This window comes from Lingula anatina, chromosome 8 (genome assembly GCF_051362555.1).
Source record: "Lingula anatina isolate TDL-2025a chromosome 8, LinAna3.0, whole genome shotgun sequence".
Taxonomy (NCBI): domain Eukaryota; kingdom Metazoa; phylum Brachiopoda; class Lingulata; order Lingulida; family Lingulidae; genus Lingula; species Lingula anatina.
Window position 1 is genome coordinate 6265263 of NC_141774.1, and position 17591 is coordinate 6282853.

A 17591-nucleotide genomic window follows, 5' to 3' on the forward strand; every position below is an offset into this window, starting at 1 on the left:
GGTCTGAAGCGAATCCGGTGCATTAAGGACACATTAGATCAATGGCTTATAATTTGCTGTATAACTCACAGGATTTGTGAATCATTTGGATAATATTGTAGCTTCCACTTGAGCATGATGGAAAAAAAGGAACTATTCATCTGGAACTGTATTGCGAGTACTGTTTGTATTCTGAGTCTGTAAAAAAAAAAAAAAAAACAATGAACCATTTGTCTGAAACTGCCTATTGGTATATTTTGAGTCTAATTTTAAAAAGAATTACAAAGTATGATTAAAAAAAGAAAGATCATTCATCTGAAACTGCCTCTACTCAAAGGCCAGTGACTCACAGGTTATTACTGCCCTTATCCAAAACAACCAGTAAAAGCCAGTCATCTTGCTCTGAGTATACTTTTACTCGTTTTCCAAGTCCCCAGAGTGGCCGTGTTTATCTCCAGAGTGGCCATGAAAGACGTGATGCTGTTGGTAACTATTCACGTTCAAAGATCCCACAATGGATGTTGTATGTGTTAATGAAATGGCTAATGTGTAACAGCAGCAGTTTTTTTCTGAACTTCACTTGGAGGATGATTTGGGCAGAAAGTACACAGTGACTTTTGCCACAGTTCAAAACCATCAGTGAAATGTTCTATTCTCAGCAGACTTTGAGCTAGTCATTTGGCTTTGCATTTTCTGTTTTCTTTTTTTTAATGTGAAATGGACAATTTATGGCACAATATTGATGGAACTGGATGACAGTACAACATGTTCAATTGAAAAGCATTCCCGAGCGGTTTCATGCCTGTTAAATGGGTTTTTTGTTCCAATAATCTCTTTGTGTGAAAGGTGCGTAGTACTTTTGACTTCGTCTGTCTACTTTTCATTCTGAAACTGACTTTTTGTGCGTCTACAAGAAATTAAGTTCGTTCTGCAACTGATTTCTTTTGTGGACAGCAACGTAAATCGTGTCTAGGAGGCTCTTTTGCGTTGTGAGCCAGGAAATGGTGGAAATGCTGTTGGGGATTCATGCGTGCTTCTTTTACAGAATCGAGCAGATCCAATCATTTTTTCTCTAACAGACTTCCAAATTGTAATGTACTAATAGACTGTCAAGTTACGTAATGGAAGCCTGTCGACAGAATCTAGGATAATTTTGACCTCTTCCAGAAGATAGTGGAAGATGATGCATTTCCGAAGCCTGCAAAATGGCAGTCGCCCGTTCACTTCTCTTCCATAACACCTGCGAATCTTCTCTTAATCACATTGTTTATAGCTCCATAGAGAATGATACGATATTCATCCAAGGCAGCCATAGGAGAGTATTGATCTTGGAAGATGTAATTAGGCTTGGTCCATAGATAATTTAATGAATGAACAACAAAGCAGAGTTTTCAAACTTAAACTGTGTTCCCACAGATTTAGATCGATCCATCTGGATCAGCCTAATTCTCCCTGGCCCAGGGTTCACGTTAATTTGCTGTCAGCCGAGCGTGCACGAAAGTTAATTACCCCCTTACAGCTTTTAGTAGGCGGGACAGACATTTAAGCCGGCTAATCTGACAGTAATCTAGTGAGACTCCCCACCGGGATAGATCGATCTAAAAATATGTGGGAATGCAGTCTTACTGGTTATATTTGCCTAGAGCCTGTTAACTTTGTCTTTGGGTTAGTAGACAATGGAGAGAGAGAGATGCCAAATAGTTCCGCGAGAACTGAATTAAAAAAAAAGTTAATTTGATCGCTGAGGAGAGATAATGCTGTTTAGCTAGAGGTATTTGGCTGATTGGGGGATTAGCTGAAGTGGATAAAAGGTTTTCAAGCATGTTGTCCAGAATGTCCGGTATTAAGTGAATTCCTGTGGGCAAAGGAAAGCTGTGGTAACATGAAAATCTGACTCCCAGAGTTGAAATTTCATAATGAAAATCTGACACTCCCCCCCTCCATGAAATCTTGACTACCAAAGGGGCTAACTCTGACCCTGACCCTGACCCTCACCTGCAAACTAACAAAAAGTGCCAAGATAAAAGTCATATACTCAAATGAAATAAGATTTATGAAGTTTTATGTATGGGTAGGGGTTGGGTGTTAAAATTTCATGGGGGAAGTCAAATTTTAATATGAGATTTTGACTGGGGAGTCAGATTTTCATAATGAAAGTCTGACTGGGGAGTCGCCTTTCAGGGGAGTCGGATTTTTATGGTACACCTGCGCAAAATTTAGTCAGAGGTTGTTAGAGTGCACAGTAGCAGTTCCTTGGAACGTAAGAGTAGTATAACGGCCAACTCATTAAACTGATTGTGACTTGCCAAATTATTGGATTACAAGTACCAACAAATAAAAAAATTAATTCGAGGAAGGTATTTCTGCCATGTTCGTTCTATTGATCTTGGTGGCATTTGAGTGCTTTTACTAATTATCCTGGTCGCAAATAATTATTTAGTAATGAGAAACAGAGGAAATTGATATTTATTCATTAGAGTAGGTTGTATACTTTCCTAGTGCTGGGTATAATGAGTGCATTTCAACTTAATGAGAAATGGGTGACTTTTTTTCTTCTTTTTGAGACATTCAGAACAATGTGCTATGTGACATGATCTTAAGTCCATTAAAGGGATAATAACTCTTCGTATGAGATCTATATTTCACAATGAAAACATTGTGAATAACTCATAGAAATATAATATATTCTGTTTTACCACAAAAACGGCAGTTATAGCTATTTTTTCTGATATCTGAGCTTGTCTTTAGACCACGTGACCTCCATTGATGGCTATACTCTGTTAAAATCTCTTAAGAGATTTTAACAAAAAAGCAAACTTTTTAGAAAAAAACCAGGGACTAACTTTGAATGTAAAAATGGATTCATTAACCATTGGTAAGTATGGGAAAATTGTTGTTTACTCCAGGAAAATTCATTTTTTGGCCGAAACGAAGAGTTATTATCCCTTTAACTTTTCAAAACTTTTGAATCTGCAGTTATACTGTTATGTCAGTAAGTATCTTATAATTGTGAGTAATTAAAAAATTTAATCTTGGTAAAAGTAGAATACTGGAAAGAGTGAGGAAGTAGGAATTCCAGGTAATCACAGTGCCACCGTCACATTTCTTTGACTAGAAAATCGAAATAATAGAATTATCTGCTTTGAGTTAGGATATTGGAGTTACACATTAATTATAAGAGGACCAGGAAATATCGAAGACAAGATCAAGAATGAACTGATATGTTAACTGATATGTTATTTATATCCGAGTTCAGATTAACGATACGAGGACCAGGAAACATGAAGGACAAGATTAAGAATGTACTGGTGTATTCTTTTAACATGAAGATACATCGCATACTTGCAAGAGAAGTATTGTTCTCAGTTCATATGGTGGGTTGCACAAAATGACTATAGCCCTATAGCTAGTCAGTCTAAAGTTTTAGACCCAAAATGAGGTCTACTTCAGTTTGAGATGAATTTATTGTGGCACTAGTCCACATGAATTAAGTGATAGTGGTCTGAAACAATGGCCATGCCTCCCATGTTGTAAATGGGGAACAATATTTCTATTTAAATTGGACTACTACTGAATCAGGTTTATCTTGTGAAAGCAGAGAAAAAAATTGGTTTTTATGTTTGGACCAGTTTATGAAACAACCATAGCTCGTCAGTGAATTACAGGCCCAAGGCAATTTTTTGATGTGATTGATGACAAGACGTCAAAGAAATAAGATGAAAATATCTATTTCAAAAATCGACACAGATCTTTGACATACAAATCTTATCAGACGGAGACATGTGCTTCTTGGAATTTTTTTGGTGTATGATATCCTGAAACTGACCTGTTATCTTAATAAAAAAACCTGCACTCTTTAAGTTAATCGATCTAATATCTGATACAGCCCTTCCCTGGTCGGGTCAGCGACCTGTTTTCTATCGCTTGCCGCCAGTTCTTGAGCAAATAGCCTCTAGTCGACAGGCGGCCATGATTCTGCACCCTGCATCTTCATCATCTTGATAGGTAATTAGCTGAAGTAGCTGAGGTCGAGTGCATCCAAGGACACATTCACAGTGTGCTTGCTCGGATCACTTGTGATACGATCTCATTGATCTATGCTCAGCGTTGATAGTGGTTATTGGAATTATAATTGAACTTGAATTGCATGGATTATGTGCCGAGTTCCACAACTGTCGTTAAAATTGCTTTTAACTCTTGCCTGGGTTTTTATTGTGTCTTGAAAGTTGATTTTGAACCAATTTAGATATGAATAATGTGAACTTGCCTTAGATAATCCTCAGATCCAGCCCACTTAGCATGTCATCTTTCTGGAAGATTAATCCATTATTCTCGAATTCCAACCAAGCATTTTAGATAATAGAGAAAACTACCATTGAAGACTATAATTCTTATTGAATGTTTTCAAACCTGTATCTGGATTGTTCCAAAGGAAGGGATTAGCTTAGGGTAATGAACGCCAAGATGACACGCTGTGCAACTGCCAGATTATCGGATTGCAATCGACATTGATGAGAGAAATTGATTCCAATTGGCATCAAAATATGTATAGCATTGCAGAACTGCCAAGTACCAGCCGCTATTGGGTTATTACAAGGATTAGAGTTAGTATGAGGAAGAAATTAGACGTAAACTGTATTACTGTAAATCTATGACAAGTTGTCTTAACGAACAGCAGGGTGATTCAAGACTATTAAGTGTAAAAATCTTTGGTATGTAAAAGGAATGAGCTGAAAAACTGAACAACTGGAGGTCTATAACAAGATTTTTTTATAATGATTTTATCATTAAAAGAAAGGGAATGACAATTATGGCTAACAGAGGGTTTCTGAACTGTCTAGTAAAACTCGCTGGTATGCAACAGAAATTAACTGTAAACTGAAGAATAGGCCAAACTGCAGTTCTGACAGTAGTGTTATGCCTTGCAGTTCTGACAGTAGTGTTATGCCTTGCAGTTCTGACAGTAGTGTTATGCCTTAATGCTTTTGGCAATAACACAAATTGTGGGAGGAATATTAAAGCCAAGATAGAAGAAAAAAAAGAACAAGTGCATCATTATCTGAACATTCCAGCCAGTCATATTTGTGGATTCTACCCAAGACTTTCCAAGAGCACAAGGTTTAAAAAAAGAAAACAGAAATATCACTCTACCTTACGCTGTTCAATACTGGTATTTAAAATATTCAGTAGAAGGACCCATTAGCGGCTAACGGCACCAGCATCAAAAACGTCATTAGCAAAACAAAACAGCGCAATATGCAATATTCTGCAGTTTAGATTATCCCGAACCATAAAGAAGGCAGGACAATGGCAATGATCAAACAATGGGTATTTATTGATGGGCCGTAAGCCTATTATATCAGATAATGATGTCATCAAAAGGAGATTTTTCTAGGGAAGTCAGTCGACTGGGGTAGTTGTCATTGTACTCCTGTAAGCTAAACATTGTTGTTATTATCACGGATCGTTGGTTCACGCCAGGAAGTGATGAAAGCCAGGACAACAAATTGGTGATTACGGGAACACCGTGAAGGGATCGACATTGTCAATGTTCATAACTAGGATTGATTTTAAGTTTCCTTCCTGTATTGGACCTGAGTGTGAGAAGGAACCAAACAGCGTAACTTTCTGATACTATGCATGGAAGGAACAGCTGCAGCTAAAATTGAGAGATATTACCACTCCAAAAATTTCATTGTCTGGAATTAAGACACCTTGATTAAGACACCGAAGCAGTGTAACTTTCTGGTGCTCTGCATGGACAGAGGGGTAGTGGCTTAAATTGAGAGTTACTACCACTCCAAAAATTTTCAGCGTCTACCTGAAATTAAGACACCCTGATAGAAAAGACACCAATGGGACTTTTGTACTGGTGTCTGAGTAGCCATTGTTTATAATTGGGGTGACAATACCTTTGAGTTGAGCTATTTCTTGAAGAGGTTAATGACTTAGAGCGCATTCTCAACGAATTAAGCCAGGCTTTACAAAGCCGGTGACCTAAAAATGGCGGACGTACATGAAAGAAAAACCGCCTAATCTTTTAATAGTCTCTCCGCCTCTCACACGCCTCCCCACACGTCGTCCCTGCGGGGTACAGTAATTAAATCTCGGCTCCGAACATTAATATTTCCGTGAATATCTCTGGTGATATTATCTCCGTAGATAGTCGATTCATTGCTGCTCTACGGGCCAAATTATTCCTTTTTCGTCTCTGTTTTCAAAGATAATAGAAGAGAAGAGCTTTTTTCCTTCGATCGCCTTCAGCCGCCATGCTTTCTTCACCACGAGTTTAACTGATGAGCATGCGCACTTAATATTTCTCAGGTAGCTTCCGCATGGCGAACGGAGCCGAGATTTAATTACTGTACCCCGCAGGGACGACGTGTGGGGAGGCGGAGAGACTATTAAAAGATTAGGCGGTTTTTCTTTCATGTACGTCCGCCATTTTTAGGTCACCGGCTTTGTAAAGCCTGGCTTAATTCGTTGAGAATGCGCTCTTATTGTAACTTGGATTTGCATTAATGCAGCTAACAGAGTGCTTCACTGGATTACGATAGTGATTTTACACTGGCGGACCCCCAGGGCAAACACTCATTATTAGTCGATGGTACCGCAGGAATTGAAGGGACCCAGACACTGAAGTTTCCAGATACGAGACAGTTAATGTTTCAGAATTATGAATGGCAAAGAGGCTATGCAGCATTACTATGTATAGTATAGGGATGTGTATAGTGTATAATGTGATGTTTAATAGGATTGCTTCGAGCCAGAGATGCAATTAACTGGTGAATGGAAAAGGTAGCGTGTGGCCTCCGGAACTTTTGCGTAATAGAGAATGTTTTTTTTTTACGCAGGTTTCCAAAGAAAATGTCATTTCCAGAAGCACTGTTTATTATTCGTAGGAATGCAAAGGTGTAGGTTGATCAATAAGGAATTTTATTCATCAAAGTGTCACTGAGATCGAAAATCAAATTGTAGAGCCCAGTGTATTCCTGTATTAGAATCGGGATGTTCAATTGACTAGCTGCGTGAAGATTGATCTCCGGGTCTGAAGTCAACGTAGTCTCTGTATCAAGTGAAACAATTATCTCTCAAAGACAGAGAAAAAAAATTGCCTGGATAACTCCTAGAGAAACCCATTTGTGATGGATTTTGATAGAAAACTAAGATGAAACCTTCGAATGAAACATCGTAGAAGGTTTGGATCGCACTGGGAGTCTGAAAAATCTGAAAGCCCTTAGTTATAATGCAGTGTAGTACATCTGTAGGATGAGTCAAGGTTTGTTCAGACAAGACCAAATTGAGACTGAAAAAAAAAAAAACGGACTGACATATGCTTTCAGATGAGCAAATTGGTAAAAGTGGTAATTTACGGCTTTTTGGCTTGTTTTTCGGTGCTTTGGTTTCAAAGTTTACCTGATTTTCGGTCCAAAGTTTTTCTGAGTAACTGCCCCTGATTATATTATTGATTCACCGTATTAATGTCAATTCACATAGGAAGGCAATGTGAAAGCATGCAATTTATCATAAGTAAAATGACACCGAGATTGGATGTGCTGTCTATTCAAAACTAATCATCATTTGATGCTGTACACTCTGTCTGTAACCTGATCATCTGATGACACAAGTTTTGTCCTATTTTCGATCCGAAACAGTCCTAGTCTGAACAGATGTGAGTATGAAAAAAAAATTAGTTGAGCTAAGTGAAATTACACATGCAGGTTTAATGGAATTGGATTCACTTGCATCTCATCGCCCGTTCCTTTTGACAGAGTTCATGTAAGGCAAGAGCACAGGCGTGAAGACACGTTTCTGGGAAAAGTTCTCTTTTTCTGAGAAGCCATGGACCATGCAGTGATGAGCTTAAATGAGTTTCACCTGATGGGGTCACCAATGGTCATCGGTGCGGCCATCCGTATGGCTATCACGAAGGATGATGGCTGCATGAGAGTTTATGTCTCTTGCCTTGGAGCGCTATTTCCTCAAGCTGTAAAAAAGGGAGAACAGTTTTTATATCATTCCTGGAAAAATGGAAATCAAATACGTGGGATTTAGTTTCAAAAGGTACCAGCACTGAAATGGTGTGAATATTGGCGTCAGTTTTCAGCGTGATTTCAATACACAAGTTTAAAGGAAGGCACAGTGAAATTAAACCGGCAGCTGCCAGACTGCTAGATTTTTTAATCTCTTCTCGATCAGTTACACACAATTGAAAATACAAATGGAACAGTGAAATCGAACCACTTACGGCAGGTGGGCAAGTGGGGAAATAAATAAGGAAGACTTTTTTTCTAAGGCCTTTCCTGGGACAAGAGATCCAAGTGCAGAATTTAATCATGGGCACAGTGTGATAGAACCACTGGCAGTCAGACAGTGGGGATTGTTTTTACAAGACCTGTTAAGGACCTGAACTGTTAGGGACAAGCCTGAAGTTTGATTGCCAGAGAGAGAGAGAGTGAGAGAGAGAGAGTGATGTTGCTGACATTCTATTTGGAACTAAATAAGCTAGCAAAATGGTGTGTGTGTGTGTGTGTGTGTGTGTGTGTGTGTGTGTGTGTGTGTGTGTGTGTGTGTGAGAGAGAGAGAGAGAGAAAGAAGAAAATGAGAAAGAAATACCTTGCCGGAAACACGATCATAGCAATTACACCTTCCCTTCTTTATTCTATTACCTCTGGTTAATGAGCCAAGAGGGCAACAACCCAGACACTCTCAGCGGGACACAGCCTGTAGCCCTAAGCCGTGTCCTATTGTCAGGACAAGGAAAAATATTAGCGAGGTCAAAGAGTTGAAAGTCATTCAGAACCTCTGAACCACAGAAGCCCCAGTGGATGAGGCGCAGATGGCAGTAGCGCGGTAATCTTGAAAAAGCTGACAAGGAAGCAGGGGATTTGGCTGTAAAAAAAAAGGAAGGGGAGAAGTGATTAAGGGAAGAGAAGTTGATTACTGGTTGTATTGACAGCTCTGAAGAATGTGTGAGGAATTTTTTTTTTTTCAATTTTCTTTGTGTCAAGGAGTTGAGAAGTTGAGAGATCTTGCTGTAAGATATGAAGGAAGGAGAGAAGTCGGTGAAAAGAGAGGGAGAAGTTGGTTACGGCATGGATATTGATAGTTCTGAATAATGTGGAAGAATTTTTTTTTTCTTTTAATTTGTAACAATGATTTGAAAAATTGAGATCTTAGTGTGAGATAAAAAAAAAGGGAAGTCACAAGGAAGACAGAAACTGTTGTTGGCACATGTACTGGCAGTTAAAAATAGTATTCAAGTTAGTTTTTTTATTTTATTATTTCATTACACTTAAGATAGACATTTTTAATTTTATGTCTGTGCAAAGTCAGAGAGATGTCTCTGAAGACAGCCAACTGGTAATTTTGGAGAAAGAGTCGAGAATTCTTTCTTTGGGATAAAAAGAAATGAAAGATCGAATTCATTAGAGAGACAAGCTGTTAATTGCAAAACAGCTCTGTATGTAATGTGTGAGAATATTTGGGGAAATTTGATATTGAAACGGTAGTTTTTTTAGAACAAACTTACCCCATGTTACATAGTCTTCAAATGACCTGGCAACTTAAACAGGGGATCTTATTTCGGTCGAAGTCATTACTTGATGGGTATCACTCTTTCTGATGACAGAACTGAAAGGAAATAACAGTAATTGTGAACAACTGCCAAAAAGAAAATGAAGACACCTTACATGAGAAATATTACGACTAAAGATGTTCCGTGGTTGGCGATAACAAGTTGATGGTCGTGGTTACACTGGTAATTGTGAATGATAATTCCAAGTGACTATATATATATGCCACTGGTTGGGTTGTCCATTCCCAAGGGAGGCGAGATCCTTTTAGGATTGAACAGGCCCATAAAGACTAGGCATAAATTAAAGAGAACTGTAAAAACCAGGCATAAATTGAAGAGATTCTTAAGAACCAGGCATAAATAGAAAAGATCTGTGAAGACCAGTCATAAATTGAAGAAATCCATAAGGACCAGGCATAAATTGAAGAGATTCTTAAGGACCAGTCATAAATTGAAGAAATCCTTAAGGACCAAGCATAAATTAAAGAAATCTGTAAAAACTGGTCATAAATCGAACAGATCCATGAGGACCAGACATAAATTGAAGTGATCTGTAAAAACCAGTCATAAATTGTAGAAATCCTTAAGGACCAGGCATAAATCGTAAAGTTTTTGTATATTGAAGATATCCAGCTGTGAGACTTAACCTTTACCACAATGGTTATAGATGCAGTGACCATTTTGAGCTTTCTGCACACCAGTGGAAATTATTTTGGGCAAACTTGGAGTGTAGGAGATCCCATAGGAGACAAAACGACAAAAGCAATGTAGCGTTAATTTTAAAAATACTTCAAAGAGTTTGATCTGTTTAGTTTTTCATTTGCCAACATGATCTTCAAAGGCAATGGCATTAAGTTAACCAGAGATTTTAAACAACAGACTAGTTGCGAGGTTGAAATAAAAGGATGGCCAATGAAACAAAATCTGTGAACAAAGATTGTGTCTAATTCTGCGAGAGCAGTTGGTTTTGATAATGTTTTGCCAACTCGAGAACAGGAGTGCATCCAGGAAATTTATGTATATTTCATTAAGCAACCAGGAAATAGATGTAACGCATCTCAAAGGGAGGTGTTGATTGAAAAAGATCAATCTTGGATTTTTGATGTCTAAATGGGTATAATTTAGAAGTTAATTGCTGAAGAGAGATGGTTGGTAGAAGCCTTTTGGTTCATTAATTTGCAATGCTTTTACAGAAAAATCCTTTAGATCAGCTCATCAAATTGAAATGCATTAACACATATTTCTGATAGTATTTATTCATTGGCTAAATAAATCTTCATCTTTTCACATATGCATATACACCTAACAAACACATACACAATACACTCATACACACACACACATAACACACGCATGCACACACACACACCTACACACATAGCACACGCATATATACATAACCCACACATAACGCATGCATACACACACATACACACACACACACACACACACTTACACACATACACAAGCACACACAAACATACACATAATATACAGTAACTTGTGATACTGCTGCGTTACATCTACATATTATTGCTTGCATATCAAAGAGAAAACATTTATAATAATGGACAGATAGCGTTACCACCTAGTAGACGTAATAGTTGAAGAAGTATCCTTACGATAGAATTGAGATTGTTTTACGATTGAACAAATTTGTCGTGATACCTTGACATAAACAATAAAACTGTCTGATCTCGTATTACACAGATTTCAGGCTATGGCCCCAATCCTTACCTATTTTTACCTTTTAGGTATTGGAAATATGTGAGTTTTTACCATACAGAAGCTGCATGGTCAAGTCAACCTGACTATCTGTCTATAACGTGATAGATATTTTGCGTTGTAGTGATAAAAGACCTTGCGCCAGTATATATTATTAACACACATACATTATTTGTGGATGTATATACATCTATGTAAAAAAAAAGAAGTTGGAAACGCCAGACAAAGCCAAGCTATTTTGCACACACTAAGATAGATGAGGGCATTGCGAAGGAAGCTTAACATAGACAACTAAATCAAGAACTATCCCGGTGTATGGTGATTTCATTATCTGGAACCAATTTGCCAAAGTAACAGTTATATCACAGGTGGCTCTTGTTAGAAGGCTGCTGTTACTGTTATTTGTTGTTGCTGCTGCAGAAGTACAATGTACACTAAGCCCCCAAAGAAGGGTTGTTTTTATCATCATGGGAGGTTGACCAATATAAGGCTTCTAAATCAAGGACTCTCTGGAGAAAGATAGTTTGCAAACTCAAGCCAATTTGCCATAAAAATTGAGTTATTGTTGGAGCTGAATCCAGTAAGTATTCTTTTGTCATGGCGGGGAGGCAGGTGAACAATTACGGAATGGAGAACATCTAGTAATACAACTGACTGCGGATGCTTTTAACTACAGTTTTTAGACTGGAAAACACCTGAGATGACATCTGTGAGATTTTCCGAATGTTTTTTTACATTTATAGGGAGACCATAGTCTTTATTGTGACAAGATATATGAGAGCGTTGCCCTTAGCAGTTACAGCATCGTCCCAGTTGACTGCTTTGCAGACATAAATTTTAGCTATGACAGAAGATGAAATTCAGTTAAAAGTAGAAATACAGTCCAGAGTCTCTGCAAGATGTAATGCAATAATGGAAAAGCAATGAAGGCCCAGTTTGCTTCCTGGAAACAGTAACGATGTTATCCAAGTTTGCATTTTGTTTCACATAAACTGATTTAGCTCAATGAAGTTGCAAGTGCTATTGGAACTCGATAAACTAGAAAATGGACTCTGTGTCAGAAACTGTATATAATCCTATAAATGCATAAATATTAGTAATAGCTGGCACTATAATGAATGGGAGACTGGGAGACTACACGGGTATGAATTATAGTGCAAATTGTTGTGTAAGAAGCAATTTGTTTTGTAATATGTCTGCTGAAATAATCCTGTTAAGTGTCGAGATTGGGTTTCTGAATTACCGTCTGAAAGACATACATTGTACATGTTCACTTAGTTTACTATCACGCACACATCAGGGACGACTTGTTTGTTGATATACCAGTATAATTTTTTTTGCCAGTCAATTAAGCTGGATGACAGAAACAGCTCTTTTCACAGCAAAAAAAGAACTATATAATACAGATCAATTTTCTTAGTATAAAAAGTGAGGCAGTTTTGAAATTGCAGTTCTGAAATTTTTTGCTTACATGAAGATGAAGGACAATACAAATTGAATTTGCTCTACATATCTGTTTTAATAGGAATACGTGCAGTTAATGAAATTATTTCCGAATCATGTGGAAGGAAGTGCCTTAGAGAACCTGACCTGATCTTTTTTCTCTAAAGAGCAAGACAGTCTAAGTTGTTTTTTCAAAGCCAGTGGAATAAAGAACTGCAAAGCCAAAGTGATGAAGTGCTCAAAAAGATAAATAGGACTGGTAACATGATAGAGAAAATAATTTATCTGAGTGCTCGTGAAGCTGAGTATTTATTTTGGTCTTGGCACAGGGGATTTTAACTGTTGGCAGTCTTAGTTTCATCTATAACCAGGAGAATGGCTAAAGTGACGAAGAACGCGTGTCTTTTTACGATTCCGCTGGAAAAGAGGACGCAATAGAAGGACTATGTAACAAGATATACTAGACAAATGACTTGACAAATGGAAGGAGGAAGTTTTTCACTGTTGTTAACATTTTACTTTTGTGACTATTGGTGAAAACGGGATGTAGCCAAGATATTACAGAATGTTTGCTGAGATATTTACTTGTAACTCATATCTCTTGTCAAAAATGGAGAAAGAAAAGAAAAATTGATTGATTTCAGGAATGAGAAACTTCAGGCGGATACTTTTAAGCTTTTCACTGGAATATATTTCATGCATTCCTCTTTTAATTAAAAAAGGAGGAAAATAAGAAATTGGACGGTTTGACTGGTTTCTTTGTCCCAAAAATGGGCACAACACTATAAATGTTCCTGAGAGGCATTTGAAAAAAACATGAGAGACAGATGATTTGATATCTTTTGGTACAATGAAAGGAAAGAAAGAGACAGAAAATCACAACGGAACTTAAAGAAACTTTTTCACGATAGCATGCTGTTTTCACCATTGGCAGTCCTATGTAAGACCTGCCACAAGCCCAAGCAGTGCATAACTCCCATTTCAGCAGGGCATAAATCCCATTTAATGCCCAATCAACAGAAGAGCAAAACCAAGCTGTGGAGCCCCCTGGCGGTCATAAAAGGGGGCAGCACTAGTGCTTTGCCTAACAGAGGTAGGATATTATGAGAGGGAAAAGTTTTGGGTAAAAGGGAAGAATGTTTCGGGGTACTTAGATTTTGTGATATTGAACTGAAAGGCAGGTTCGTAGCCAGGTGTTTCAAAGGGGGTGGGGTATTTTTTTTTACTGAAAAATAGACTCTTTATGGTAAAGCCTGTGTGTGCTCAGAAAACCTAGATGAAATTTTGATGAAGAGCAGAATCTTTTTTCGGTCAAAAGGATTGTTTCTACTAATGCCCCCCCCTCCCTCTGAAGCCCCTGCCTACAAACCTGATTCAGTGATTTGTACAATGTAAGAGAGCATTCACATAGTGAAGAGCCGAGGTCTAGCAAGGCCGAGACCTAATATGGTGGACCGGGGCCGTAGCGATAGTCCGAAGGTTCAATAGTCCGAAGGTTCATTGGTCCGAATGTTCACTATAGAACCTTCGGACCAATGAACCCTTGATTAAAAAATCGATGAAAATGTTACCACTTTTCGGACCAATGAACCTTCGGACTATCGAGACGCCCCCTGTGGACCTACATGACAGGAAGACCACTAAATCCTTTATTGGCTCAATAACATTCATTGAATGCTCTCTTAGCCAGTTTTGATAAAAAAAACCTACTGAATTGGTTTTGGCATCTTGGGCTGGTTGTCCCAAAATATTTAAAAGCTAAATTCAGTCTTAATTTTTTATAGATCAAACAAATTTTTGACTTCAGTTTGGTTTTTTTAAACTGACGAAACATCCAATGCATCACGAAATTTCATTTTTAAACTTTTTAATAGGAAATTTGATTTGCATTGTACTGAACAATTGGTTGGTATTTTTGTGCCATAACTCTCTATGTCTTAACTCTTATTCAAAATAAGTGAATGATCATTTGATGGGTGCATGATATCTGGACCTAATAACACACAGGAATAGCATACATCAAATTACGTAGAAGGCGACAAAATTAAGATGCAATATTTCCACAGTGTTGCCCATAAAGGACAATTTCAGGACAAATTCCATCCTAATAAATGCCATTTTAAAGCTTTGGGAAAGTCTAGTCGAAACCAGTATTAGCAGGGGACTTAACGCCGCTGAAAACTTGGTTTGGGAATCCTTTATTATTAGTGACATCATATCGACTGAATATTAGAAGTTTAGTATTAGGCGTGTTCCAGAGCAAATTATTTCGACCAGGTCATATATCATACCGAAAGAGAGTGGAATGCTTCGATAATCGGAACACAGGTGGGCCTGGGAGCAATTCATCTGAGACAAACGGGAATTTGATGGAGAATTATATCATAAGAGCCAATAAAAGCAATCCAGCAGAGGCTTGCCAAGATAATGATATTTATTAACGGACCGTATAGAAAGTTCATAGAGAGAATTATAGGAATTGAGGGGTTATTTATAAGAGTGTTGTTACAGGAACAGGCATTTTTCAGGGAAACTTTCAGTTTAATGTAGGTAACGTTAGAGAATAAGGTTTTTTATGTGATGCTGCCATGGTGAATATTATGTTGTCATGGTGACAGCCATGTTGTCATGGTAACTGTTATGTGGTCAAGGTGACTGCCATGCTGCCATAGTGACTGTGAAACTTTGCAGGGCAATGATGACATGAGAATTATGTTGTCCTAAAAAAAAAAAAAAAAAAAAGAAAATCATGAATATTGTTAAGTTAAAAAGATCCAGCTTCGATTTGGGGAGAGGGGATGGTCAAAGGGGGAATGGCATATTACCTGAGCGGCATTGACTAGAAAACGAAGAAAAACTTTTTTGCTAGAGAGAAAAAAAAATCAGACAGATTTTTATTTCCTGTAATTATTTGTTTATTTGTTAGTTTGCTTGTTTGTTTATTTTCCCTAAAATTAAATAACAGCTGGATGTTAATTTGAGTAGGTAAATGACACTTGATAATGATAAAAAGAATTACGAATGAATTAGGGCAGTAGAGGTGGCTCCAAGCCTGGGATTGGTTGTCATGATGGCTTGTTTGGAAGATAACGTGACACCGCAGGTTTTTATAGATGGCATGACAGCTGGTCTTATTGCCCATGGATACTTTTCAACTAAGTCACAACAACTCCAGGACCCTTTTTTTTTCACTGAGAGATTTTTTTTGTTTTTTACCTCTCAGACAAGGTCAAGGTTAAACAGCTTGTACCAGTAATTGCTACTATCATGATTTATTTTATTCTAGACTTACAAATGTAAAGCATTTTGATTTTTACATTTTATTATCTTGATATTTTATTGACTGAATGGTTGTTTATGTGATAAGAGGCAACAGCACTGCGGGTGGTAGGGCGAGATGTCTCGTGTGATGCATGATTCAGAAACGGGTGCTTGCACGCTCGCCATTTTTGCACGCCTGAGGCAAACAGCACTTGAATTCTTTTAAAATTTTTGAAGTAAACACATTTCTGTGGTCAGGTTGTTTTGAACCTAATTTTTTCTAGAAAAATAACAAGGTCTTTGAAATTGACACAACTGGGTTACCACAAAAATATGGAGTAGACCACAAATGAAACACGACACCTGGATGCTTCTCCCGCAACAGAGATTTTGTGGGAAATACTTAGGGACGATTGCTTTTAGAAAAAAAAAAGTAATTAAGTGTATAGTAAACACTGAACAAAGAATGAAGGGTTTTAAAGCTGTGGTCAATATGCTGTAAATTAAAAGTGGTTTTCACTTGTTTAAAAAACAAGTTTCATTTTTGTACGGAATTTTCCCAGTTAATTCGGACACCATTAATCAATGATTTTCCTCTTAAAGGATTTTTTTTACTAACTCTTTCAATTTCCTGATTAAAAATTAAATTTTTTGCAAAAGTAGTTGGCTAGGTTGACAAAGGTACATCATAGTATTTGAAAAGTATAATCTTGAAAGAGTAAATCAGTAGAAAAAGAATGGTGTTTGAAAGTGTTGGGTAATTGCCATACAAAAGAATTTCCCCCTGTTGTGTAGGAAGTGGTTCATTGGTTGGATTGCACTCCAATTCATCTTAGGACATCAGTGTAATCTAATATTTCATTGCCTAATACAGCACCTAAATCATTTTGATGTTTTGTTGATTTTGGGAACTAGTCTGTTTCTTAAAGTACAAAATATTCTTTTAGTTTTTTAAGTGGTAGTTCGAAGTTACATCAGTGTATAACACAGCAGATGAAATTCTTTGATAAAAGTCTCTCTCTCTCTCTCTCTCTCTCTCTCTCTCTCTCTCTCTCTCTCTCTCTCTCTCTCTCTCTCTCTCTCTCTCTCTCTCTCTCTCTCTCTCTCATTTTAAGCCTTTTCAGCACCTAATGGAACATTAACAACACGCACTGGCTAGACGTTAAATCATAAAATCATCATCTTTAAGTCGTTAGGCAGCAGTTAACCAAGGACACAAAAAATCAATAGATGCAAGGGTCTCAGGCGATCTGGCCTTGATGGTCATGGCTCACGATGTAAGGCTACATGTGATTGGCTAATGACACCCTTGGGTTTAGGTGGGCATTTGGATGGTCAGACAGAGGAAGGGTCAGAGGCCTGGACAGACGGACAGACAGGAAGAATCAGAGTCGTGGACGGACAGACAAAGGGACAAGTGGACAGAAGAACTGTCAGCTGGACAACCTAACAGACAGACAGACAGACAGACAGACAGATAGACTGACAGTTTAAAGAAAAGAGGCAAAGACAAGCATACAAAGGAAAAGACAGTTAATTCTACTTGTAAATGGAGAGACAGAAGAATCTTTATTACATTTGCAAGTACAAACCAAAACGTCCTATT

General features: G+C 37.7%; 1 protein-coding gene across 5 annotated transcripts in view; it reads left to right on the top strand.

The window, feature by feature from the left end:
• Window positions 1-17591, top strand: part of LOC106181472 (uncharacterized) — a 98099-nt gene that overhangs the window by 64750 nt on the left and 15758 nt on the right. Inside the window, exon 1 of one of the 5 annotated variants that reach the window (XM_013565855.3) lies at window positions 13212-13817. The exons of the other annotated variants lie outside the window; for them this stretch is intronic. Within the exon in view, the coding sequence (XP_013421309.2) occupies window positions 13637-13817 (181 nt within the window). The 5' untranslated portion in view covers window positions 13212-13636. Of the gene's footprint in view, window positions 1-13211; window positions 13818-17591 lie in introns of those variants that run through there. 5 annotated transcript variants of the gene reach the window in all.